This window comes from Sprattus sprattus (genome assembly GCF_963457725.1).
Source record: "Sprattus sprattus genome assembly, chromosome: 6".
NCBI classification, from domain to species: Eukaryota; Metazoa; Chordata; class Actinopteri; order Clupeiformes; family Clupeidae; genus Sprattus; species Sprattus sprattus.
In genome coordinates this window covers 34,873,501-34,900,138 of record NC_137925.1, presented here as the reverse complement: position 1 = coordinate 34,900,138, position 26,638 = coordinate 34,873,501, and the positions used below count along the sequence as shown (strand labels likewise).

At 45.0% G+C, this 26,638-nt stretch overlaps 1 protein-coding gene across 1 annotated transcript in view; it reads left to right on the top strand.

Moving 5' to 3' along the window:
• Positions 1-26,638, top strand: part of snx25 (sorting nexin 25) — a 64,788-nt gene that overhangs the window by 37,149 nt on the left and 1,001 nt on the right. Inside the window, exons 7-18 of the mRNA XM_080841234.1 lie at positions 7,227-7,417; positions 8,438-8,569; positions 10,464-10,739; positions 11,257-11,421; positions 13,503-13,634; positions 14,892-15,032; positions 15,991-16,104; positions 17,339-17,500; positions 18,561-18,678; positions 22,489-22,555; positions 24,675-24,856; positions 25,985-26,085. Coding sequence (XP_080697360.1) covers positions 7,227-7,417; positions 8,438-8,569; positions 10,464-10,739; positions 11,257-11,421; positions 13,503-13,634; positions 14,892-15,032; positions 15,991-16,104; positions 17,339-17,500; positions 18,561-18,678; positions 22,489-22,555; positions 24,675-24,856; positions 25,985-26,085 — 1,781 coding nt within the window. The remainder of the gene's footprint in view (positions 1-7,226; positions 7,418-8,437; positions 8,570-10,463; positions 10,740-11,256; positions 11,422-13,502; positions 13,635-14,891; positions 15,033-15,990; positions 16,105-17,338; positions 17,501-18,560; positions 18,679-22,488; positions 22,556-24,674; positions 24,857-25,984; positions 26,086-26,638) is intronic.

Here is a 26,638-nt window from a genome sequence, read left to right as displayed (position 1 = left end):
GACTAATACCAACCAAGTCACAGGGAAATCTTACCTTACTCCCGCTGAAAGGAAGTAGGAAGAACACCTGCTACCACTGGGTTATGAGGGACCACGTTAACCCTATAAAACCTCACAATGTGCAGGTTGATGCCCATAACGCAGCTGTTCAGATATCTGAAGGGGGACACCTCTTAGGGCCGCCCGCGATGTACATACACTCCTAGTTGAGTGACCTCGGACCTGAGGGACCGGGAGACTACTGCTCCTATAGGCACAAATAATAGCGTCCACAATCCAGCGTGATAGCCGTTGTTTGGATAAGCTGTGCCCTATCCTCTGTCCAACCTGACAGAGAAACAGTGAATCAGACTGGCGGAATTCCACAGTCATATCAATATAAGCCCTAAGTGCTCTCACTGGGCACAACAGGTAGGGCTCTGTCCCCGCTCGTCATCCTGAGCTGGGGCTCAAAGCAGCCAGCCTGAGCGGCTGGTTTCAGTAGGATGATAAAATCGCCTATGGAAGAAAGGCCGGATTCACCCATAAAGTTATCCCTGTGCCTCCAGGCTTCCAATATAGACATTCTTGGCTTGGCTTTCGTTTAGCCGATGCCATGGCCAAGAGAAAAGCGGTCTTCATAGACCGTTATTTCAATCCCACCCTCTCTAGAGGTTCAAATGGGGACTGCCAGAGTGCCTTTAGGACTATAGGCAAGTCCCAAGAGGGCACTGAGCTTCGCCGAAGCGGCCTTAGTCGTTGCAAACCGATAAGGAAGCGGGTCCCTAGCATATGGGACCCAACTGTCACACCATCTGCCCTACTGTGCATGGCTGAGATGGCGGCTTCCTATACTTTCATGGTGAAGGCTACAAGGCCTCCAGGAGGTGGGTGCTGCCGGGATAGCACATCCACAGCAGTGTTCTGAATGCCTGTTACATGCATTGCCCTCAGGCTCAGAAAGAGTAGATAGATCCCCAGCCACAGCTGTTGGGGCAGCCTCCAGGATTGTCTGGGCTTTGGCTCCCCTGGTGGTTTACCTGGTAGACCACTGACGTGATGTCTGCTCTTACCAGGACAGCTTTTTCTACCACTACTGGAAGAAATTGTTTGAGCGTTAGCAGGACAACCTGCAGCTCCAATACATCTATGTGGTGTTCCTACTGCCAAGGACTCCAGAGACCTCTGAAAGTCCTGCATTGTCATACAGCTCCCCCCTGCCATAGAGGCATCGGTGGCCACCGCTCCTCTGTAAGAAGGTATGGGCCCCAAGGGAACCCCCTGGGTGAGATTATGTCTCTCCCCTACACAGCCATAGCTTTGTAAGGCAACTGGAAGTGACTCTGACCAGCTTGTGCCTGTGATACGTGGGGTGCAAGCCAAGATCGTTCAGCCGAATTTAAAGAGGCTGCCATGATAGAAGGCCCAAGGGAACACCTACGTGGCCGCTGTGAGCATACCCAGCAGTCTCAGAAATGACTTTGAGGGCCAGAGCCCTCCTTTCCTGAAATGACTGATGATGCAGTAGGGACTGTGCCGCTGCCACACATCTGGTGAAGACGTGGTGCCAGCGAGATCCTGAAAAGGGAGCACATAGAACTGGTAAGCTCTGCCCTCGAATGCAAACAAAGAATCTGCCTGTTTCGAGGTGTGATAGGGACGTGGAAGTATGCATCCTCTAGGTCGATGGTTGTAAACCAATCTCCTTGCTTGATACCTTGCAGCACATCCGCTGTACGCTGTGGCATGTGGGATCTTAACCTTGAGATGTGTGTTTAACCGTCTCAAGTCTAGTATAGGCCGAAGGCTGTCGCCCTTCTTTGGCATGATAAAATAAGCGGAGTAGAATCCACTGTTTTGTGCCAGCCTGTCTAATGGCTTGATGGCGCCTTTCTTCAAGAGATCCCAGATCTCCTGACGTAGAGCCAGAGCCCTGTTTGGGTCTATGACGATGGTAATTTTGACCCCATGGCACCTCGGTGGTCGGGGCCCGAACCCTAGGGGGCCTCTGTATGCCAGGAGCCTCACGGCTCAGACTGGCAACTGTTGTCTGGACTGTGTAACCTGTAGGCTGCACTCCAGAGCTTACTGCGCGGCAGGACCAACATCTGTCCAGGAATGACAGAAGGAAGAGGCAATAGGGCTTTCCTGCCCGGCTCCAAGAGTGGAGACTGGGCCAACCATATCTGGCGTTGGGTCTGGGTTAACTAGGACACCGCCTACCCAACTCCCTGGTCATGTAGGCAAACGCCTGCAGGGAGGTGTCACTCCGACTCTGCAGAGGAGTCATCCCCAGAAGTCTGCAATGTCTGGGACAGGGCCTCTGCCGCTCCTCGATATATGGGGTCGAGGGCGGAACATTAAAAGCCGAAGATGGAGGCCTTTTTTTTTTTTTTTTTTTTAAGGCACTCTGAGGAGCGGTCTGTATGGGTATAATATCCCACCCTAGACGTGTCATTGCCCTCTTAACACTAAAAGGTCTATATCCCTCGTCCGTGATATTTTTATTTTTTTGTCAAAAAAAATGTTAAGCTCCGCGAGTTTTCGTCTTAGAGACATAAAAAGAACAACCACGGAAACATTGAACCCTTTTCTTTTATAATATGTACAGTTCAAAATTTTAAAATAAATAAGCGCTTTGTCAGAGGAATAGAACTGATGTGTTGCACTTTCTAGTATCTGAGTGGGGTTTCTGCTGCTAAGGACCCACCCATTAGCAAATGACAGCTATTCATATGATAAGGAGATGGTGATTCAGTGATCTCCATTGGGTCATGGTGTGGCAAGATTCACTCCGGGGGTTTTGGGCCACAAAGACATTCTAGGGCCATTAGGATATGGCCTTTGTCTTTGTGAGAGGTGTCACAGGTTTGTTCACACCAACTCATCAATATGCATTTGTAGGGGCACAGATTTAGGAATGGCACAGGACACTCTGAAATTATAAATATGTGGTAGTGAAACAAGACATACTTTCTGAATGCTAAACTAACTTGTGTTTAGCCAACACCTATGTTTACAAGGCTCAGAAATAAAAAGTCTTGTGAATAAATCTTTACAATGTGTTTTTGTACAAAGTCTGAGCACCTCTGAAACAAGGTTTTTCCAAGGGTATGTTTACATTTGATTTAAATTAAACTTTTTTTTACTACATTCCTTTTACTTACATGATATTATTGCTGAGGTCTTCTAGAATAGAATCATATATTCCATTTGTGCATCAATGTTTTTAGTTAAGCAAAATGTACAAAAACATCAAGGCATGTCAGACAACTTAGAAAAGTCTAAAAGGCCTTGGACCTTAGAGTGTTAAATGTGGGTCTAACGGATGTTTGGCTTCTTTCAGAGCCCTTCAGTGTAGTGTCACTCGTACCCAGGGAACTGGGATGAGAGTAATAGGGGCCTCTCTGACGCCCTGGTGGAGAGAATATCCTCCTTGAGGATCTCAAGCTGGTGACCGTATTAGAGGGAGCACCTCCGAAGGAGACTGTAAGGCCGCTGTAGTGAAAGCACTAGCACGCTGTGCAGCAGGTTGTTGTAGCTTTAGAAGCAGAGTCCTATTTCTGCGAACTCCTAAGTCGAAGTGTCTACCTTCTGGGAAAGCGGATACCTTTTCCTGCATTTGCCCCTACCAGAGGCTTCCAAGGACTCAGGCATTTGGCGTTTGCATTGCTTAGGAGAACCAGCGCAGCGTCTTTGTGCCGGGGGCGGTTCTGGCTCGTCCTCTGGCCCAAAAGGGGCCTGGCAACAGTGCATGTAATGAACATGTTGCAATATCTATACATAGATGTATTTATTTATCTATATATATATATATATATACATGAGTGATATTTTATCAGCAGCCTTAGCGAATAACACTAGGCCCTGTTCAGATAGGTTACTGTTTAAGTGTGAACCCACTCCTCTACAGCCATCTGAACCAAATAATAAATGCTGAACAACTGAGGTTTGCAGTTTATTATGGACCAAGCCTCAATACTAACCAAGCGCATTACACCTGATCGCGGGAATGATTCCTCTTACGTTACGTAAGGTAGGCTTCCATTTAAAAGCGGACCCAACGGTTAACAATTACCAAAATTGGATGCTTTAGAACTGAAATTGCGGGCATAGCCCATTCATTCACTAATCAGTAGGTAAACGTAGCCTGCTTATAGTGTTTGACACAAAGCCGATTGGCGTAAATCATGCACTGCTTTAGAGCGGACCCACTCTACAGTCATCTGAACCAAATAATAAATGCTGAACAACTGAAGTTTGCGGGGCGGAGAACAATCACCCACTCAAACTAGGCAGTTTATTATGGACCAAGCCTCAATATTTACCAAGCGAATTAAACTTGATCGCGGCAATGATTCCTCCTATGTTATGTAAGGTAGGCTTCCATTTAAGAGCGGACACACTCGTTAATAGTTATCCAAATTTAGATGCTTTAGAGCTGAAATTGCGGGCGTAACACGTCAGTCACCAAACAGTAGGTAAACGCAGCCTGCCTATAGCGTTTAACACAAGCCAACATGAGTAAAAACCCTGTCCTGTTTAAGAGCGAGCACACTCGTTCCCAGCTACCAAGATAGATGGACTAAGACTGAAATTGCGGATATAGCCCGTCAGTCCCCAATCAGTAGGTAAACGTAGCCTGCTTATAGCGTTTAACACCACGGCGACAGGAATAAAAATCCTGTACCGTTTAAGGGTGGACACATTCGCTTTTTTTTCCCACCATAGTTAACAGTTCCGCAAACATACCTGCTTTTAGAACTGACATTTCGGGGCGTAGCTTTAACAGTTACCCAAACAGTAGGTAGCGACAGGAGTAAATCCTGTTCGTTTACCTAATTGAATGCTTATGGTGAGAACGCCGCTTGCATCTTCATCACAACAACTTTACAAAACCAACCTATGCGAGGGCTCCAGCTTGCTTAACAAGTAGTTTTAATTATCAGCTATGAGGCGAGAAAACACCTGTAGCCTGCAGATAGCGTGTCACGAAGCCGACAGGGGCAAGTAGGCTACTGCTCGTTTACTTAATTGCATGCTTTAAGGTGAGAACGCCGCTTGCATCTTCATAACAACAACGGTGCAAAAACGAACTATGCAAGGGTTTCCATCTCGCTTAACAAGTGGTTTTAATTATCAGTCGTGAGGCGAGAACACCTTTACTGACTGCCGTATCTCATCGTGACAGACAATAGTAGGGAACTATTATGCGAGTAACTCACTCGTGCAACAAGTGGGTTTAATTATCAGTTGTAAGGCGAGAAACCTATAGCCTGCTGATACCTATAGCCTGCTGCCTCTTTACTCATTAGGCTCCTGCAGTATTCAGCGTGAACACGATAAACGGCATAATATATTAGCGTAACTCGCTTAACAAGTGGGTTCAACTATCGGTTCGTCCGATAGGCCACTGCCTCAAACCATTACCTGAGCGTGAATACTACACACGGTAAAATAATAGAAGAGGCAACTCACCTTTTTTTCCCCCGGATTATCCGTTTTCCCGGATTATCCGCGAGTGGGTTTAACTACTAGTTTTAAGGCTAGAAAACCCTTTACTGTAGCCCACTGAAAATGTTGATTTTTGATGCTAATCGTAGTCTTAAGAGGGAGAGAATTCGCAGCTCCACCCGAAGGTTGAAAGACTCCCAACGATTAGCATGTGATTACCCTCACCTGTGGAGGGAACATACTCACCAACTCACCTGACGCGAGAAGATAGAAGGGTCAAGTCCTGGGTGAGCATGCCTCTAGTACAGGGGCAAAGGCATACGTCACCCAGGTCACAGGTGATTTTGTTGATACAAATACTCGAACTACACGTAAACGTTAAGGAAATCCAGTGCTTAAAGCACCGCCTCTGGCGGTCAGTAGAAACGAAATAGAACAAATCACCAGGTAGATACTGATGATAGTTTGGGCATCTCTGATGCTGTGCTAAGCAGTGGTGGGTAGAGTACTGAAAATTGGTACTCAAGTAAAAGTACAATTACCTCCTTCAAAATCGACTTGAGAAAAAGTAAATATTCCAATAGGAAAACTTACTCAAGTAAGAGTAAAAAAGTACTCTGTTTAAAAGTTACTCAAATTACAAGTTACTTTTTTGTGTTGGAGTGTTTGGATCAATGAAAAACATAACGTGAGTAAGTCAGAAAGAAATGCACTCTTGAAACATTTCTTCACAAGTTGCTTCATTGTCATTTTTTTTTTTTTCATAACAAATCTCGGCAACTATGTCAGTCAGTCAAACAAACTGCTAACTTTAACGGTAGCCATCTAGTCGTTACGCTAGCTGCTAACATTTTAACGTGACTACTGCAGCCAATGTAGCCTAACATTAAATGGAAAGGTCTTAGCAGTATAGAGTTTTATCAAAGTGTATAGAAGTACCTCTATACTCTTTGGTTTTATGTGAAAGAGTTTGCACTGCGCCTTGTGCATAGGATGTGAGTTTGTTAAATGGTAAAGGATGTAACATTTATCTCCAGGACTAGCTGCAGTACAGATAAAACAAATGCGACCTGAAGTTGTCTCCTGCGCGGCTATGAAATGACAACAATGTTGCAACCTGTGGAGGGCGCGTCGATAACGCATAGCTAACTGACCTCTCCGTTTTTACCCTCTCTGGTTGCCGTGTATGCTTGTATTCCAGTAAACAAAGATATGTGTACTTTTATCACAATACTCATTTTAATGAAAGCACAATGGAAATGTAACTGAGTAAAGAGTAGAATTCTAGTTCAAATATTTACTCGAGTAAGAGTAAAAGTGCAGACTTTATAAAGGAACGCAAAAAGTACTCGTTACCCGAAAATTTTTCTTTTTTACTCATTTGCGCTCCTTGTAACGCGTTACTATCCACCACTGGTGCTAAGGGTATGTGCATGTTTTAACTGTGTAGGTGCATTACAATAGCACACACCATGATCTACAGTCGTTCATGCCCCTCCCAGGGGCTCTGTCCTACTTTATGATGAAAGCTGAGATATCTCAGCCTTGTGAGTTTTTCTGTTTTGATGAAATGGAGCTTTCCCACTCTCTCTCTCTCTTCCATCCTTTCTGTCTTTCATTTCTTTCTTTTGGTTCTGTATTTCTTTATCTTTTCTTTATTTTCTTTCTTTGGCTCTCTCCTCTCTCTTTCTGTCTATCTCTTTCCCTCCATTCCCCCCTCTCTCCACCCCTCCTCTTACCTCTTACCTCTAACGACTGATCTGATCTGGCATGTCTCCTGTCCTCCCGAGCAGACAGCAAAGGGAAGGAAACGGCGGCCATGAAGGCGGACCTGCTGCGGGCGCGTAACATGAAGCGTTATATCAACCAGCTGACGGTGGCAAAGAAGCAGTGCGAGAAGCGCATCCGGCTACTGGGTGGGCCCAACTACGAGCAGCAGGAGGACGGCACCGGAGACGAGGCCGACGGGCCGCAGAGCCAGAGGGTGAGTCAGACCCGCCCGGACCACACTACGGCCATCGACCACCGCACTTAGCACAGTCACCCAGCAGATGGTAGTTAAAGACACATGCATATACACATGCGCACACATGCGTGGTTGGTCGTAAACACCACCCCTTCGGAGTTGATCTGACACACACACACAGACGTCACAGTGGAAGCACAGGGACAGCGCGAGGCCTGACCGCACAGACCTCAGTCCTCCTCTACTAATCAGACAGCATACTGTTCCTGTTGCAGCCATGTTGACCGCACAGACCTCAGTCCTCCTCTACTAATCAGACAGCATACTGTTCCTGTTGCAGCCATGTTGCTCTGCTGTTAGTCACACATCAGACGGAGCTGTCTGGCACTGTCTGGTGTCCCTGTCACTGCACCAGGCTGGAGAGAAACAATGCCAGACGTCTTATATCCATGAGAGACAGAGCACGCGGGAGATACTCCGGCACTAGGGGACAACACTGTGGATCATGGGACATTTTGTAGAGCATACATTGTGAGAGACTTTTGTCCAGTGTCCTGTTTGTCCAGTCTCGTCATGACTCCATCTCTTGCGCTGCTGGTTCAATAGGGGTGGACATGTGTGGAAAGCTGTTAGATCAAATCAGATAGTTGTGTTGTAAGGCCACCATGAATAAGAGAATGTGGCATGTGTCCTCTCTGTTATGAAGAAATGCTACCTGTATCAACAAAGTCACTGAGAAATCATGTCAGTCAAAAAGGTTTACCAACCATGATACTATAGGAAATTACAGGGCAGGAATCATTGTAGGAAGGCTGAACATGTCTGCATTAAATGTCTATATCAGCATAGCAGGAGTCATAGCATTGGTTTTGTTTTGGTCTGTTGTAGTTGCCTTTAAGTTAAGTATCATTCCTTGGAGTGCAACTTTGAAGAATCCCTTCAGATCAATCACTGTATATACATTAGAGTCCATGTCCAGTTGAGGCTTCAGATCCACCTCAGCTCTGTGTGACCTGTCTGGTCTGTTTATGTCAACAGATCCTTCAGTTTGAAGAGATCATGTCCAACAGCACATTCCGAGAGCACTTTCGAGTCTACATGGAGCGCGTGGACAAGAGGGCTCTCATCAGCTTCTGGGAGCTCGTGGAGACCCTCAAAGCAGCAAATAAGGTACAGACAATGCCCTTAACACACGCAATACTATATGTTAGGGATGCACCGATACCACTTTTTTACAAACCGATACGAGTACGAGTATTTTTATTTGTGTACTTGCCGGTACCGATACCGATCTCTCTCTCTGTCTGGCTGCGTGCGCATTTTTTTCTTTTGAAAGACGTCAGTAAAGATTGGTTGCTTTGGTCTCTTGCGCCACTGGCATGAGTGAACTTTATGTGCTTAGCACTATGGTGCGTCTTCAGATGTTTAATCAAATTGCTTGTGTCAAACGAAGTACTTTCCTTTCCGCCCCTCGACACTGTAACAGAGCAGATATTACACTGTGCCTTACTCCTGTCATAATTTATCTTAAAATTAGTCTCAATCGCCGTTAAGGCAGCACAACGGTATAGCGATTTCTTACTGTGTTAGGGAAGTTGTTTGCAACCTAGCCAACATAGCTATCACAATAACATTGCAAATAAGTTAACGCAAGAGTACTTTATATTAGCATCAGGCGGAAAAACGGAAAAAAAAACCGTAATACTAGCATCAATGTACAAGAGTGTTAAAACAACCTTGCTAACATCGCTAACGGGATGTCTTGCTAGCGGCTACTTGCTAACGGGTGTTTATGACAAACTAGCAAGTCAACAAGATTCCTGAAACACAAGACAAGGCAGACGTCCTCTTTTACCCTCACATGTCCTCCTTTCGAGACCTAAATGCGTCCGGGTAAAAGAGGAGAAAACAAATACATTCCCGTCCCCGTCAATCAACCTTAGCAAATGGCAATGATATGTTTTAGGCGCAGCGTCGCTAAAGACAGTAGGCTAGCCCCTACACTTTGCCTATGTAACAGCAGTTCTAAGTTAACTGCAAAACATAAAATAGCCGAAGATAGCACTTACCTTTACTGGAGGTCGTACGTGTTAAGTTTAAAATCTCTAGCGAAACCGTTAGCTTACGCAAGCCACCTCCACACATCGTATCCAAGCTGTTATTGAATTGATTTAAACTGCAAGTTCAACCTCAACTTATCTGTCTGCAATACCGCTCTCGGCCTCTATGCAACTCGGCGCTCTCACACCTGGCAGGCACAGACAGTAGAGGAGAAGACAACACACGCGTTAAGACGCAACACTGGGTATCGGTTTTTGGTATCGGTAATTTAAAACGAGTACGAGTATTTTAACGAAGTATCGACCCGATACCCGATACTGGTATCGGTATCGGTGCATCCCTACTATATGTTGTACTGTATGTTGTGTAAGCAGTTTAGTATGGTGATGTCTTGTGGGGTACAAATATGGGGAACAGCAAATACTGCCAGTAAAGTATGTAAGTAAGGTTTGGACAGAAATGGATTTACTTGATTTAAAATGTTGTGTTTTTTGAACACGGACTATGTGACACAGACTACACAATGTGTCTGAGGGGTTGGATAAGCAAGTGGTTTTCGTTAAGTGCAGCAAGAAAGGACACACACAGAGAACAAAAAGATTTCCAGACAGAGAATGGATTTTAGGTATTTCTATACGTCACGTTAAAGGGCTGTATAGACAGTGGAAAAAAGTGCATTGAATACACAAATGAAGACGGTTCAGTCCAGGTTGGACAAGGGTTACTATACAGAGATTTGTTGGATGTTTGTGAATTCAGTGAAAAATCACAATTGGTATCTTGTGCAGATGGCTGTACTTTGTGTATTAATGCTGAGATTAGTAGTCTGATCGTGATTCTTTCAGCCTATTTCATTTTCCCCCTTTCTTTCTTTCTTTCTTTCTCCGTTTTGGAAGAAATGTTGTGAGGGGTGGCAACAGTATTCATTAAAGACTGATTTAATGATCATTGAGTTTTAAAAAGATGTTTTATTTCTGTCTTGGCATTTTTTTCCCTCCATCAGAATGAGGTGCCCAACCTGGTGGGGGAGATCTACCAGAACTTCTTTGTGGAGAGCCGTGAGATCCCCGTGGAGAAGGCCCTCCTCAAGGACATCCAGCAGACCCTGGTGGGCAACAAGGGCACTGACGTGTTCCACAAGATCCAGGCGGACGTGTACGAGACCATGAAGGAGCGCTACTACCCCTCCTTCCTAGTGAGCGATCTCTACGAGAGGCTGATCCGCCGCGAGGAGCAGCGCAACAGCTCCCAGTCCAGCAGCGAGGACAAGGACGAGAGCGTGAGTGGCGCCCCCTGTAGGAAAACACACTCCAGACACTCCTGGAGGCTAGAGAGTGAGACACACTGCAGTGTGATGTTTTTAATGCCAGCTCCCGCCTTGATGTCAGCTGAAAATAAGTGCCCAAGGATTGAAGAGCCTGCTTTAGACTGATTAAGTGAAAATATAAATCATAAAAGAGATGTGCCTTCATTTGTCCTTTCTGTATGTTAATTTGTTAGCTTGGAGAAAATGTAAATTGTGAAACTTCATTTACAGAGTTTAAGTAATGCATTGCCTTATGTAAGCATTATGCAACAAAGCTGTAATGAATGACACATTTTAGTGATCGCATTTCATGCATAGTATGCGAGTTGGAGCAAGTATGCATGCATTAGGAAGAGGGTGTGCATAGGCAGAGTTGCTACATTTGTCATTTGCATTCCATAACAAACTAATTTCTAATGACTTCCTGTCCGAGATAATTTCACTCAGTTTGACTTGTGACCTTTCTGACTTTGCCCCGTGACTTTGCCAGAGCCAGACCATGGAGGGCACAGAAGAGGGTCTGGACGAGGGCAGCAAGGGCATTAACGAGCAGGCCAGCTATGCCGCCAACAAGCTGCGCCAACTCTACGACAAGCTGGAGTACAAGCGCCAGGCCCTGGGCTCCATCCAAAATGCGCCAAAGCCAGACAAAAAGGTACACCATGACCTTCCACCAGACACCCAGAGGCTCGTGGTGTTTTTGAAACCAAAAACTGTGATCATTTAATTGGTGCACAGATTTGTGTGTTTTTTTATGGATGGTTTTACGGGACATGGGCCACAAATAAAAGGGGACTTGAATCTTCATTAGGTCATTTCTGAGCCATTGTTTTAAACAGTAACACTAATGTGTGGTAGGTGTTGGGACATTGGAAAGAATAATTTCCATTCAGGAAGCATTCTTGTCCTCTTGAATGGGTCCAGCCTGGAAATAGCATCACCAGAATTAAATGGTGTCTTCACAGCACAGTTTCACAGAGAAACAACCTCTGTGTTGGAAACCTCACTGATTCAGCCTGGCCTGTGGCATTGGTGCACAGGGACCTGGCCTTCTTTCATTGGTGCACAGGGTCACACTACTCTATTGGCCTTCTTCTATTGGTTCACAGGGGACACACTACTCTATTGGCCTTCTTCCATTGGTGCACAGGGACACACTACTCTATTGGCCTTCTCCCATTGGTGCATAGAGACACACTACTCTATTGGCCTTCTCCCATTGGTGCATAGGGACACACTACTCTATTGGCCTTCTCCCATTGGTGCATAGGGACACACTACTCTATTGGCCTTCTTTCATTGGTGCACAGGGTCACACTACTCTATTGGCCTTCTTCTATTGGTTCACAGGGGACACACTACTCTATTGGCCTTCTTCCATTGGTGCACAGGGACACACTACTCTATTGGCCTTCTCCCATTGGTGCATAGGGACACACTACTCTATTGGCCTTCTCCCATTGGTGCATAGGGACACACTACTCTATTGGCCTTCTCCCATTGGTGCACAGGGACACACTACTCTATTGGCCTTCTTCCATTGGTGCACAGGGACACACTACTCTATTGGCCTTCTTCCATTGGTACACAGGGACACACTACTCTATTGGCCTTCTTCCATTTGAAACAGGGGGCGGCTTGAGGCTTTTCCTCAGGCTGAAGCACCAGTGATTAGCGTTGGTCTTCTGCTTCGATTAGGAGTTGTAATAGCGGAGATATAATGTTGTTTAAATAGCTATCTGGTAGCCTAACGAAAGGCTCTAGTTTATAGACAGTACATTATAAAAGAAGTAGAGGTAGGCTGATAATACTGGCACACTGATGTATCTGTGGTTCTCCACCAGTTTTACTGTTGCATTGTATTCCATTCCCCAATTGATTGGGTCCCGCCCCTGCCCCTGCAGGACTGAACTGAGGCATTGTGGGCCATGGCCTCGTTCCAACCTCAGAGATGGAAACAAAAAAGTTGTGACTCCCCCAGACACCGTGGTTTGACCCCACAGAGAAAATGCTCTTTTCTCCAGACATAATGAAAATGCCCTGTATGTCTTTTGTCACTAGGTGTGTCCAAAAATAGCCCCCCACCCCCCATCCTCTGCCCATTTGATGGGCATGGATTTGGGTGCCCTGCACCAATGCCACAATGCCACATTAGTATTCTCCTTCAGCAGTGCCCCCTGTGCCACACACACGACCCTGTCTGATGGCTGCCAGCGCATTAAGAGCCCCCTCTTCAGACAGGGTCACAGGCCACCGCTACAGCATGCTGCTCCTTGTCTCCCAGCACATACCTTGAATTGAGATGGTAGCAGAACAAAGAGTTTTCATCAGGGTGCGCTGGAAAACAAACATTTTCAGAAACAACTGAAAATGTCTGTGTTCTCTAGATCCTAGGATGCAACACCAATATAGAAAACCAATCCAGTAATGAATTAGTAGCAGTAATGCCAGACCAGAGTCCATCAGAGGCCTCCCCCCTTTAAGCTGCATTCTACTCTACTCTACTACTAAAAGGAGTTCTTCTTTTACACTGTATTCTATCTGCTTTTTGTAGGGGGTTCAGGCATCTGTGCCTGGAGATAATATAAATACTTCATGGTTCTTTATAAATAATTCAAGTTTGTGTGTGTGTGTGTGTGTGTGTGTGTGTGTGTGTGTGTGTGTGTGTGTGTGTGTGTGTGTGTGTGTGTGTGTGTGTGTGTGTGTGTGTGTGTGTGTGTGTGTGTGTGTGTACAGATTGTGTTGAAGCTGAAGGATGAGATTTGGGCCATGGAGAAGGAGCACAGCGACCTGCAGCTGCACATCTCACGCACAGACTTGTGGTGTGAGAACCTGGGGACGTGGAGGGCAGTCATCAGCACTGCCGAGGTGACACACACACACACACACACACAAACACACCCTCCATCAGTAATGACTGTAAGGTTTTGTACCAAGACAGTCAGTCACACTTTGTGCTACTATTGCTACTACGGCTACTAATTGCTTTTGCAGTAAACACTAGGACTGTGACAACGACAGCAAAAACCTGAATGATTGCAGAAACATTTCTCATAGCGCAGATAAGCCATTGATGATATATACAAGACTTTTCTAAATATAAAATATGTATAAATATAAATCAATGTTTTGGCATCTGAGGAAGTCTGTACAAGGCTTACCTTCACATGTCAGGCTCACTTGAGCTATGTCAATACTGTAATCAAAGTCTATTCACTTCATCAGGGAGAAAGACAAAGCGTGTTCCAACCATTTCCATATTTGCCTGAAGCGTGATAGACCCCTCAGATGTGCCTTGATTGGGGCTTTGTTTGTTTAATTGGCCGTTAAATAGTCAAAGCACTGAATCATTCCAGTTCACAGCTCTTCTGTGTTGCCTTGATTGACATTCCGGGCTGTCGTGTTTTTCATTATCATCACGACAGTTCCGACATTCCTTTAAATCCCATGTTGAGAGGGAGTTGTATTTGGGCATGTATTATTCTAACAATAAGTAGTCTTTTAATTGATGTTAAGCAACTGGCACAGTTGCCCTCATTATGAATCTATCATTTTCCTAGAGCTTCTGTTGTGTCTAGTCATAACACTGACACTTTCCACAGTTTCTTTCCACTCAATGAGGCTTCAATGAGTACCTATGTTGGGCTCAGCAGTGATGTAAAGCATGCCTAGGGTTAAACGAGAATGGCTCTTTGTGCCAGTCAGACAGGTTGGCTATTTGCCCATCGCAGCCAAATGGGTCGGGCCGGGTGGAGTTGAAGTACCCGCCTGCTTGATTGTCCTGAAACAACCTATTTCTCTGTCTTTCTCCTCTCTCTCACTCTCTCTCTCTCTCTCTCTCTCTCTCACTCTCTCTTTTTGCACTGTCTCTCTCTCTCTTTTCACTATCTTCTCTTTCTTTTCACTCTCTCTTCTCTCTTTCTCTGTTTGCACTGTCTTTCTTTATTTTCACACACTCTCTTTTCACTCTCTCCTCTCTCTCTGTCTATGCACTGTCTCTCTCTCTCTCTTTTCACTCTCTTCTCTTTCTTTTCACACACTGTCTCTCTTCTCTCTCTCTCTCTCTCTCTCTCTCTCTCCCCATACTTCCTTCCCTTAAATGACTCTTTCCTCTGCGCTGTGCAGGCCTCAGAGGAGAATGGAGAGCAAGTGCCCTTCTACTCGGTGTCTGTCTGCCTGCCAGAGGGGGAAGACTCCAAGAACAGCCGTTGGACCGTCACCAGAAGGCTCCCAGAGTTCCAGGCACTGCACAGGAAGCTCACTGAGGTAACACCTCCAGAATGCCCCTGACCGAGGTCACTTCCTGTTTATGAAATACAGTCAGAGCCCCTATTTAAATTATTTGATACAGTTTGTACCTCACTAGGCAGGGTGGGGAAATGTAAAACAGTCCATTTTGGATAAGCACAGGTTGGCTGAAGTAGGTGTTGCACTTAGCCTAAGGGCTAATTCCCACTTACATTGAAAGATGTTATTTTCACTGCCGTGTTGCTTTGTGGGAATAGGAGCAGGTGTTGTTTATCTGGCAAAGTCAGTCCATCATTCTACCCCTTTGTAACATGACGGCCATCTTCAGTCACTGCAGAAGTGGAAATGGGAGTCCAAGATTCCCGTTTTCGCAAGGGGAACTATTCACTACACTGATAGTAGAGCGAGGCCTTGCCTAATTTGTGTTCCATTATATCTAACCTAATTTGTGTTCCATTGTATCTCTCAGGACTGTTTCATGTCTATGTGGAGCCATTTTACATTATCTGCAAGTGGTTGTGATCAGTTTCAGACTGCTTTTTATTGGTGAGCTGATTTTGAGAAGCTAAACTTTGTTTCAGGCTATGCAGCCTGAGTTCTCGCTCCGTAGTATTCCTTAACATGCAGTGAAGTAGGAATACAGGACACACAGGACTTTGCTGTCATGGCAGACTAAGTGGAACTAGAAGTTAGTCTGTGTTGTTGTTGTTGTTGTTTTTTTTGACACCACTGCCATATGTCCTGATACACACCGTTGGTAGTCTGGTGCATAGGAATGCCACTGAGATCTGATGCACGTCTTCCCAGCACCAGACACTGTGACCGCCAAGGGAGCAAGGATGACTCATCAGTTCGCTGCAGATCTGCACAAAAGAAGACTGATTTGGATAGACAGTCATGCGGGTCCTTTTCTCACATGAATTCTCTCTCTTTCTTTCTTCCTCCTTCCCTCTCTTCCCCCACTTTCTCTTTGCAGTGTTTCCCCTCTTTGAAGAAGGTTCAGCTGCCATCGCTGAGTAAACTGCCATTCAAATCCATTGACCAAAAATTCCTTGAGAAATCCAAAAACCAGCTCAACGCCTTCTTACAGGTGAGACACCGTCTCTCTACCACATCTGTGTGCCGTATCTACCCAATTATGTTCTCATTCCTCTCTCCAGACGCCTGGCTGAAGGTGAACGCACCATAATCAGTGTGTTCTGATGGCAGCCTGCATGTTTTGTCTGCCGGCTCCTCTATTTGTATGGGTGTCACCCCCCCTCAGGCCACATGTTCACAGATGACATCCAGAGGCAATTTCAGGCTCCACAGGTGCCCTTTGTTATTGGCAGTACCTGCAGGGCGCCTGCATGATGGCTCCCGCTAGACTGATTGAAAATAAAAACATGCTCCAGTCCGGTGGCTGACGGGTCCAATCTCCCCAGGCTCAGTGCAGCCCGCTGGGGTGAAACATGTGGACGGAATGACTCTGGGCCACGTTTGGGCACGTTTGTTTTTCGGGGAAATTAAACCAAATTTTATTGCTTAAGCCTGTGATTTTATGGTGGCTTGAAGAGTGAGTGGCTTGAAGCAAGAACATGTTTTGTGCTTGTGGAAGGGAAATGTTGGCAAGATGGAGGTGCTCATAACCTGTCCTTCTATGGAGGCTGGAGGCGTGAGGGAAATGTCTTTGTTTTGCCATCCCAGAGCTATTCTTCATCTGCGCGTCCGACAGGTGTTGATTACGAAGTGAGTAGCGTGCAAAACAAGCTATAACAGCCAATTTGACATGAAGGTGTTCAGCAAGAATCAGGCAGTAAAACCCAGACCGCAGGAGCGCACCCAAGACCAGAAAGGCAATACAACATGAGGGAAGTAGCTAAATGAGTGCCATATTCCTGTGGATGAGCCAGCACGTAGAAGTACATTTGCAGCCTAGGCTTGGAGTCAGCAGGCCCAGTATCCATCTGGTCAGACGTCTTTGGGCCTTTCAACTTGAATGATTAAACTCATATAGGGCAGAGCTCCCATCCCAGGTGCAGAACAGAAGCACTCATATAGGCCTAATGCCTTTTCTCCCTTGTATGTCGCTTTTTTCCCTTGTACGTCGCTTTGGACAAAAGCGTCTTCTAAATGACAATCAATGAAGCGTCTTCTAAATGACAATGAACGTAAATGTGAAAATTCTCAATGCCCAATACAGCACTTCTATTTAGTGATCGTGCTCATCTCTCTGCAATGAAAGTGTAGAACCAACTAGAAGGATGTATCGACAGCCATTGATCTGGGACATAGGCAGGCCGACGACCTTTGACCTTATGTTGGTGTGTGGTGTTATTCTGCAGAAAATGCTGACAGACGAGCGCATGTGCCAGAGCGAGGCTCTGTACGCCTTCCTCAGTCCCTCCCCGGAACACCTCAAGGTCATGGACATCCAGAAGAAGTCCTCCTTTTCGCTGGCCTCCTTCCTGGAGAGGCTCCCCGGGGACTTCTTCTCCCATCAGGAGGTGAGAGATGTCCTCCACACACACACGATACACAATCTGCCTGTTTGCCTGTGTTAGGTGAAAATTCAGCCTTGTTTCTTCAGGACTCCCGAGTTGCATATAATAAGTATATTTATTAGACAAACAACACTTGCAATCTGGCTCACTCCCAGCAAAAGGCTGAAAGTTAAGCCCTGATAAACACATCACACAAGGTTTATTTAGACAGAAGTTTAGTGTTTGGCTGGGATAACCCTATATTGCAAGGATGGCAGTTTTGCACAAGGTCGGATTTTTATCACCTCTGGTCTAAACATGCTCTTGTACAAATGCAGACTAAGTGGCACCTAATATTCTAATTTACACACGCAGAAACACAGAGAAGCCATGTTCCTGCTTACATGAGAACATGGTTCATATAAGGTAATTAATAATACAAGGCACTTGATTATTATATTCTTAAGTCATTAACAGTGTTTGGAAATGATCTCCATCAGCCTGTTCTTCCTCTGAGTGTGTGTGTAAGTAGATTTTGTTAAAAAAAAAAAAAAAAAGACCTACGACATTCATTCTAAGGTTTAGGCCTAGTTTCCTTTACATTCTATATAAATAAACAAATGAATGACAAAAGCCTTAAAAAATAAAATGCACTCATGATGCATAGGAATATTGTAAATGAAATGTATTTTTTACATATTTTTTTCCCAGAATGATTTAATTGTTGTAAATGTAGAATTAATACAGTTTTTCACCACAAACTGAAGCTCTCTTGTCCCAAACCCACCAGGCCAATGCTCAGTACACATTCAGTCTGATAATGTCACGTTCCTGAGCCAAGGTTCCTCAGTGCGTCCTCAGCCCTGGTGTTTGACAATCGTGCTGTTTGAACACAGCAGGTCTTGTTAGCTGTTTATGTTAGGTATGACTCACACGGCCCAAAACAGAAGAGAAGCGCGTCAGCATGCACTATGGGGTGATGTCATCAGTCTCCCCGGAGACCCAGAGCGGGGGGGGTAGCGGGGGTGTGGTGGAAAGATTCATGAGCCTGGTTTCCTGAGTGTTTGATTTCCTGTGCTGTCAGGAGGAGGCGGAGGATGACAGTGACCTCTCGGACTACGGCGACGAGGCCGACGGGAAGAAAGATGCCCTCGCCGAGCCGTGCTTTATGCTCATCGGAGAGATCTTCGAACTCAGGGGCAGTAAGTTATGCAGTACACATAAGGGAGAAAGGGTGTGTGTGTCTGTGTGTCTTTGTGTGTGTGTGTGTGTGTGTGTGTGTGTGTGTGTGTGTGTGTGTGTTTCTGTCCTTCTGTCTGTCTGTTTGTGTGTGTCTCAGGGGCTGCATGCTGCTTTTCCTATACATATATAATTATGCACATCAGAAGCTTGTATCTCTATTTTGTGTGTGTGTGTGTGTGTGTGTGTGTGTGTGTGTGTGTGTGTGTGTGCATTGCAATTTACATCAATCAAAGCGTGACACCTTTGCTCCTGTGATGATGAGTTTCTTTCATCCTCTCTCCATGGTGTTCCATCCCTCCCTCCCTCCCTCCCTGTCACTGTCTCTGTGCCGTCCCCAGCAGGAGTCCAGGGCAGTCGTTAGCGATAGGTCAGTCCAGCCAGTGTCAGTCCCCTGCATACTGCCTCGTCAGGTTGCTATTGATTTGGACCGTCAAGGAAATGTCCTATTAGTGTTTGTCAGCGGATGGTTTGGGCCCTTTGGGCACACCTAGAAACAGAAGTAGGGATGTTGGTGTGGGACTTTCACCTCTTCCTTGTGCATGATTCCATCAACCTAATTGTTGGTGTCCAGTATATATGGTTATATATAGATTGGGAAGATTCTGTGATGGTCAGTGATGCAAATACTCATAAGCTCATTTCTACAAGGTCGAGTTACTTATGATGCAGAAGTGCTTAAAATAGTTTATTATTGTCTCCTGTAACAGGATCCAGATTTTTGGTACGCTGATGTGAGGGTCATTGAATATTGTGTTTTAAAAAAAGAGCAGGCCGAAACACAGCCACCTCACAGGCCTCACCTGCTCCGACTCTCTTCTGGGAACCGACCCCATGAGCAGATCATTGCTGACATAATTTGAGTGACTGGGCTAGACATATCTGAGCTCTGCTCCTGCTTTCTCAGACCTGCACCTAAACCTAAAAAAAGGAGCCGATCGATTCAGACCAGAGGAACCTGTTGCTCTTCTACCACTTCTCAGTAGCCTCTTATACATGCGTCAATGTAAAGCTGTTACATCGCGTCTGCACCGATAGAAACTCGCGAACGTGTTACAATTGCCTCATGTATAAGGGGTCTAGATGTCAAATGTTCGTTTTTCCGCCGATCGTCTGAGCCTTTCGAGAGAGGTGGTTTACCACGATTGTTCGGCTCAGAAAAGGGCGTGTCAAATCAGGCCGATGTGTCATGGGGGAGTCGGTGCGTGACCGGGGGGAGACGGTGACAGGAGGCTAGAAAGTTAGAGGCTAGAAAGTTCTTGCCTGTTCTTGAAAGGAGACTGATCCAATAGGCTAGTAGGCCTACAATTTTTTTTATCAGTAATAAAACGCAATTTGGTACACCATTTTAATATGGTAATATAGCCTACTGAAAGCATATTTAGGAAACGCCACTGGAGCCTATTAATTCCGAAATTTCACCACATTGTAGGCTATATACTGTAACAACCCCAACACTTGCCTGCTTCCCTTGCAAATCAAAGTTTTCCGACTATTTTTCTTACCTTCTTTCTTGGCTGTTGATGTTACTGAGCTAGAAGTTTAACTTGTTCTGAACATCTGCGCTGCCAATGCCCAATGTCACTTCAGTCAAATCACTCCATCATCTCTTTGAAATTCCTTATTCCACGAGTGGTAGGCTACAATGGCTGTTTTAAAATATAACTAATAGCCTAACGAAACAAAATAACCCAGGCAGTTTCATCTTCGAGACGTTAAGGCTTCTTCCAATACTGACAGCTGACTCATAGCTTGCAGGTTTGCGGGAGACGCGACATTTGAGGGATCCTCACTTAATTTAAACCTTTTTTGCTTCCGTTAGTGTGTGTGTGTGTGTGTGTGTGTGTGTGTGTGTGTGTGTGTGTGTGTGTGATAGAGACAGAGAGGACTCAGTAAAACATCGGAAAACACTGTGTCTCATAAGCCTTAAGCTATCAATCACCCCCACAATGAAATATCACAGTCGCGACAAACTTCTTGGCATTGTGGTGCGCCCAAAACGCAAGCTATAAACGTAGCCATCCTAATCTAACCAAAATATACCTCTGCTGATATGCCTAACCTTTGTTCTATTTAGAATTTGTCTTAGCACTATGCAGGAATAAAATAGCATCTACAGTGTCAGGATTCAGGCGAGAGCGCCTGGCTTTTATAACGCGCCCTGCTGCACTGAAGGAGTGCTCACTCGCAGCACTTGTTGCTGGAACGCATATAATTCGTTTTGCAAGGTGCTGTAGTCGTGGGAACGACTGGCCTGGTTTCTCCCAAAAGGAAAGTAGATTTTCCTCTGCTGATCCCGCGTCTATATGGAAGTTTGTAGAGAGAATGCGAGGGAGTAAAATGCTCCTCTGTTTTAATAAAACCCACGTTACTCACATACTGGTTAACACTGTTTGTTACAGCACATAAACGTTTGTCGCTACATCCAAACTGCGTCACCGTTGTCTCTCCCTGTATCTGCTCCAGCCGCACCATTTTACTTGCAATGTGAATCATTTAATTTAAATATGCTTATTGCCATTTGTTGCACCTTAATCATTTTCTACAAACATGATATGCTATGTATGGTGTAGTAGACTGAGACTCTATTCACTACTGCACAAAAACTAGACACGTTTGCAAAACTAGACATTTGCAATGAAGTATAGGTAAAACAACTTTCGCCAATATCTCCGTAAGGGAGATGGGTTGTGTGCTCAAATTTCCTGGGATCAAAGAAGACGTTAGTATTCATGTGCAAACTAAAAATCACGTCTCAGGATTGCTGCGCATGCAAGTTATTTCGGGTGTCTCAACTGTAACTAATACCACTGTCAAATAATTATGAGTTCAGTAAAAGACGGAGCAAACACAGTTTTCTACCGTTGTTGAAACACATCCACGCGTAGACTCGTTTTCTTTCCATCTGGGAGTGGTTATTCAAAGAAAAAATTAAGAACTATATGCTGATAGAAAGAAGGGAACTTTAAGCCACTACACTGCCTGTGCACGATGTGGATCCACGTTGATGTTGTTAGTAAACAAACCAGGTGGGAGCACATCTCTGTGGTCTTTGCGCATGCCCGAGGCAATGTAAACGGTTCACATTTTGCACATGTAAACACGTAACGACAAGAGCCGTTTCCCTTGAAAATGTTCACACCTACACACGAATACGATACGATAAACTGTTCTGATCACATTGGCACATGTATTAGGGCCTAGTGAGACTGAAGACGGTCTGACAGGGCATTTCAAAAAACATTTCAAACACCTGACAGAAACCTGTAGTATTAAGTCTGCCTGTGCATATTTTGAAAATCAGGAACATCAGAAATATAATAGGGAACTGCATTACAGAACAATAGAGATGGAGAGTATTGTGTAGCAGGTTTGCCTTCGCTCGAACCCGAGGCGTCCTCTCAGCTGCTGATACTATAGGGGTCCGGCCAGTGCAACAGACCAGGCCTTTGAGACTGCAGATTCTCAGCTGTTCACTCACAGCAGGGCCTCTGTCCGTCTCCCTTTGGACAGAGGAGCACATCCATGCCTGGCGCTGGGCCATCTGAATCTGTTCAAATAAACAAGTTCTGTATGCCGAGTATGTTAAGGAGGTGCTGACGTTGTGCCTCTTTAGTGCAGGTCAGCTGGGGAGGAGTGAAAGGGCTTTTGGACCATGCTGTTGTACAGCTGCCCAGCCCTTGGTGTGCTGTGTTTTTGGGCCATGAGTCTTGTGTGGTCTCAATGTTAAAGCCTGTGTTAAGTGCTTACCCTAATTTCTCTTTATCCCACAGTGTTCAAATGGGTACGAAAGACACTAATTGCACTAGTTCAAGTCACATTTGGACGGACCATCAACAAGTAAGTACCAACGTTTCTGACTTTGCCATCTCAACTGACTTCTTTGGCACAGAGTTTTCTTTCATTTTGCTTGACCAGGTAATTGAGCAATTATATAGAAGCCTGCTAAGATGGATTGAAGTATGTCTGGAACTGACATCCTGAAGTCAGAAGCTGCTGAAAAACAAACAAACAAACCAAAAAAATAAACAAACAAAAGGAAAAAGGGCTCAGCTATGTTTGAACCAAAAAAAAGCCCTCTATTGTGAGTTAAGAATAAGCAACTTTCATCAACCCTCAGTCTCCCCTCAGTGATGCTGGCAGGAGGGAGAGAGCTGTGAGGAGAGTTTAGTGATGACCCCTGCAAGGTTGGTCAGACTGGAGAGGGAGAGTTTAGTGATGACCCCTGCAGGGCTGGGCAGACTGGTCCATCAGGGAAGCACTGGAGTCCAGTGAGGAGAGAGGGTCAGGTGTGAGCCGTGGCATTCTCCACCATGACAGGCCTAATTACCACACTCACGCCCACTTCCGCTCAAAACACACTTCAACACACGCACACAAGAGAGCCCCCAGTTGCACACCCACAATTATGAGTCATACACACACACACACACACACACACACACACACACACAGTCATAACAAGCATCTTAAAACAATTATGAGTCACACACACACACTGACTCACACTCGATCACTATGGAGGCTCTCTCTCTCACACACTCTCTCTCTCTCACACACACACACACACACACACAGACCACATCAAGACCTCTTCTTTGTGAACATTTACTGGCTTTGTAATAGCATGTCATTATTGGCACCTGACTTGCTTCCCCCAGCCCGAGCCTGCACGTTCTCTCTGAATCACCCCCTATTCAAACACTGTTAACGATTTCCGTTGCAGTCTGGTGTGGCATGCTTTTTTGCAGTTGTACAGAAATCGATAATAACAGTACACAAACCAATCATGTTCCATTCAGGGCGCCCTTAGGGGGTTAGTGGGTGTGTCTAACAACTGTAGTCTTGGTGTCCTAGTTCTGCTTATTTAATTGGTCAGGCTTGGTTCAGTCCCGCACTGCACTGATCACTTTGGAAAAGTGAAACTTGTTGCCAGTCTTGTTGCTTCTTAATGAGATTTTCAAACAGAGCAGTTTAAAAATCATTGAAAAATGTCCTTTTGCTGAAACTCTTAGTATATGTGTCACTTGTTGCTGTTATGCTTTCTTGACTTAAAGGTGCATTAAGGATTAATAGCTATTCGCTAAAGGTATGCTAGCAGCTAAAACTAACGAAATCTCTTGAAATGTGCTGACTTTGACATTATGACAAAATAATTACTCAACGACTGTCCTTACACAGTCAAACATCAATCATGTGCAACACAAGACTAAGCAAGACAGCAAATAAGCTACTTACTAGATCGGCAGAAGGTAATCAAAGTCAGGTCGGCGGGCATCGGCAGGCAAAACTACAGAAGGCAGTTATATGCCTATGGACCCTGCTATGCCATTGGCACGGACGCAATTCCCCGTATTAAAAGTCATTGTGGCGCCCCAATTTTTTTTAAACTGTTATTTTAAGGTTAAACTGCTTATCCTAACCCTAATCCTGAAGCATAATTGTTGCATATTGTGCCTTTAAGCATTTCTTTATGATGTTTCTCTCTGCTGATGGTCAGACGTGTTAGAAAAAAATATCATTGCCATTGTTAGGCAGGTCCTAGGCAACTAGGGGAATTAAATGCTAGCTGGCTAGTTCATGTTGTTGTGATGTTATTGACGTCCTTAAGCTAAGTTCACACATGTCCAAAGATCAGTGTGTGCATATGACTGTATTACAGAGTGCAGTGTCTTCTCTTTCTGAGGCCCAGTGTATCTTACAGCTACTTGAAGTCAAAGTGACATACAGGTCTGGTAACCTGTGTGGCATCCTGGATTGAGTTCTCCACTCTAGCTGCAGCCCTCCTGATTTGAGTTATAGCTGTGAAAAATGACATTGTTGTTTCTGACAGACACACATGAACAAAACAGAAAACCAGCAGGCAGCATAGGTTGCATTACATTACTGTTGTGAGAGGTTGCACCCTGTAACGTCTCTCTCTCTCTCTCTCTCTCTCTCCATCTCTCTCTCCTTGCAGGCAGATCAGAGACACAGTGAACTGGATCTTCAGTGAGCAGATGCTTGTGTACTACATCAACATTTTCCGGGACGCCTTCTGGCCCAACGGAAAGCTGGCGCCCCACGGCGAGGCTCGCTCCGACTCGGAACGCCGCGAGACCAAGGAGAGAGCCCAGCAGAAGCTGCTGGATAATATCCCAGGTGACTCCTGGCTTACCTTTAGCTTCTCTCAGACCAGCTCCTGCCACACATATACCGTTATCTTGGTATTATCGACCCGAATATGAAACATAACCCTACAGATGGTCTGATTGGGTGGTATTGAGTAAAATTAAAAGGCCATTTTTGCTGTTGGACTCAATGGTGTGGAGGCCCACAAGTATAGGCCACTGAAGGTGCTGTGGCCACTTACCTCTCAGGATGTCTGGATGACTGGGAATGACCGTTAAGAGCTCGGCTGAAGGAGTTTAGGGGCGTAAATTGAGGATACAGAGAAAAATATTCCATAAGCCAATAAAGCCACTATTAAACATGCAAGGATGAACAAAAAAATAATGAGTAACCATATCATTGTTTTAAAACTGTTGTTACATGGAAGTGAAACAAGACGCATCAGTGGAGCGAGAGTCCTTCTATTTTTATTTCACAGACGTTAAAAGTTAAAAACCAACACACCGTGAAAACCATTTAGTAAAATGAGCACGCTATCATCTTCCGTTTCATACGTGATTAAAAGCTACACTTTCTCCGTATCAGAGTGTTTTCCATTAGAGGCTCTTTGGCACTCAGCGAGACAAGAGAGTATGAGAGAGAAATGAGAGACAGTGAGAGGAGAGGGGGATGTAAGAGAGGGAGAGTGAGAGACGAGGGAAAGGGTGATTACACCCTTCAACTGGAGAGTCTCTGCTAATTGTGTTCCACTTCACTGCCTTCTCTTAATAGCACCATTTTGGTGGGGAGGGAGAACAAAACTCTTCAAAACACAGACTTTGTTTACTTGGTAGACGTGTGTGGGGTTGGGGACTCTAAGGACCCTGTGGCGTGGTCATGATTCTTTTTGCTCAGATCACGAGTCTTGGATAATGACATTGTGAAATATTTTGGGATTGACATGAGTTGAAAAAAATTGAATCATTATAACAAAGAATAATAATACATGTTTCAAATTAAGAATTTTTCAAATATTTGACTCGAACACTCGAAAAGAAGAGATTGTTTCATGTCAGCTACTTCGATAAGATGTGATATTTGGCTAAATGAAATGTTGTGTTAGGTACAGTGACGAGCTTCTCTCCTCCTCTCCCTTCCTTCTTCCTGTCCTCTGTGTAGATGCACTACAGAACCTTGTGGGACAGCAGAACGCCAGATATGGCATCATCAAAATCTTCAATGCACTTCAGGAAGCCGGTGCCAACAAACACCTCCTCTATGTAAGCCCCAGCCGTCATACCCCATCAGCCCTTCTGCTTTTTTTCTTGTGGTCGCTCTTTATTTGGATGGTCCTTTTTAGACTGTCTACAGATGCTCAGATTATAAATACAATATCTACAAACAAGTTTACTCAATCAATGTATTGTTAAGGTTAGGGGTTTGGTTTGGTTTGGTTTGGCTGAAGTGATGAATTTCGATAAACCATCCGAAAAGTCTTTGTAGATGGACTATCCAAATAAAGTGTTACCTTTCATTTTTGTTTCTGTCTTTCTCACCGTGGGCCTAACTGTCACCACAGAGATGTCCTCATTTAGGACACCAATTAGCAGCAGGTGTGTGTGTGTGTGTGTGTGAAAGAGACAGGGCCTTTCCTCTGGTTTCCCCCAGCTCTTTCATTTCCTTATTCTCTGGATATGAAAGTCATGTTCAGATTTAGACTATAGAGTCCAATATTTTCAGTTACATTGCATTTTGAAAAACTGATGCAATACTGAGCGTTTCCTCAGAACGCTTTTGAGGAATCATTCCATGACATTTTGACGTTCTGTTTAA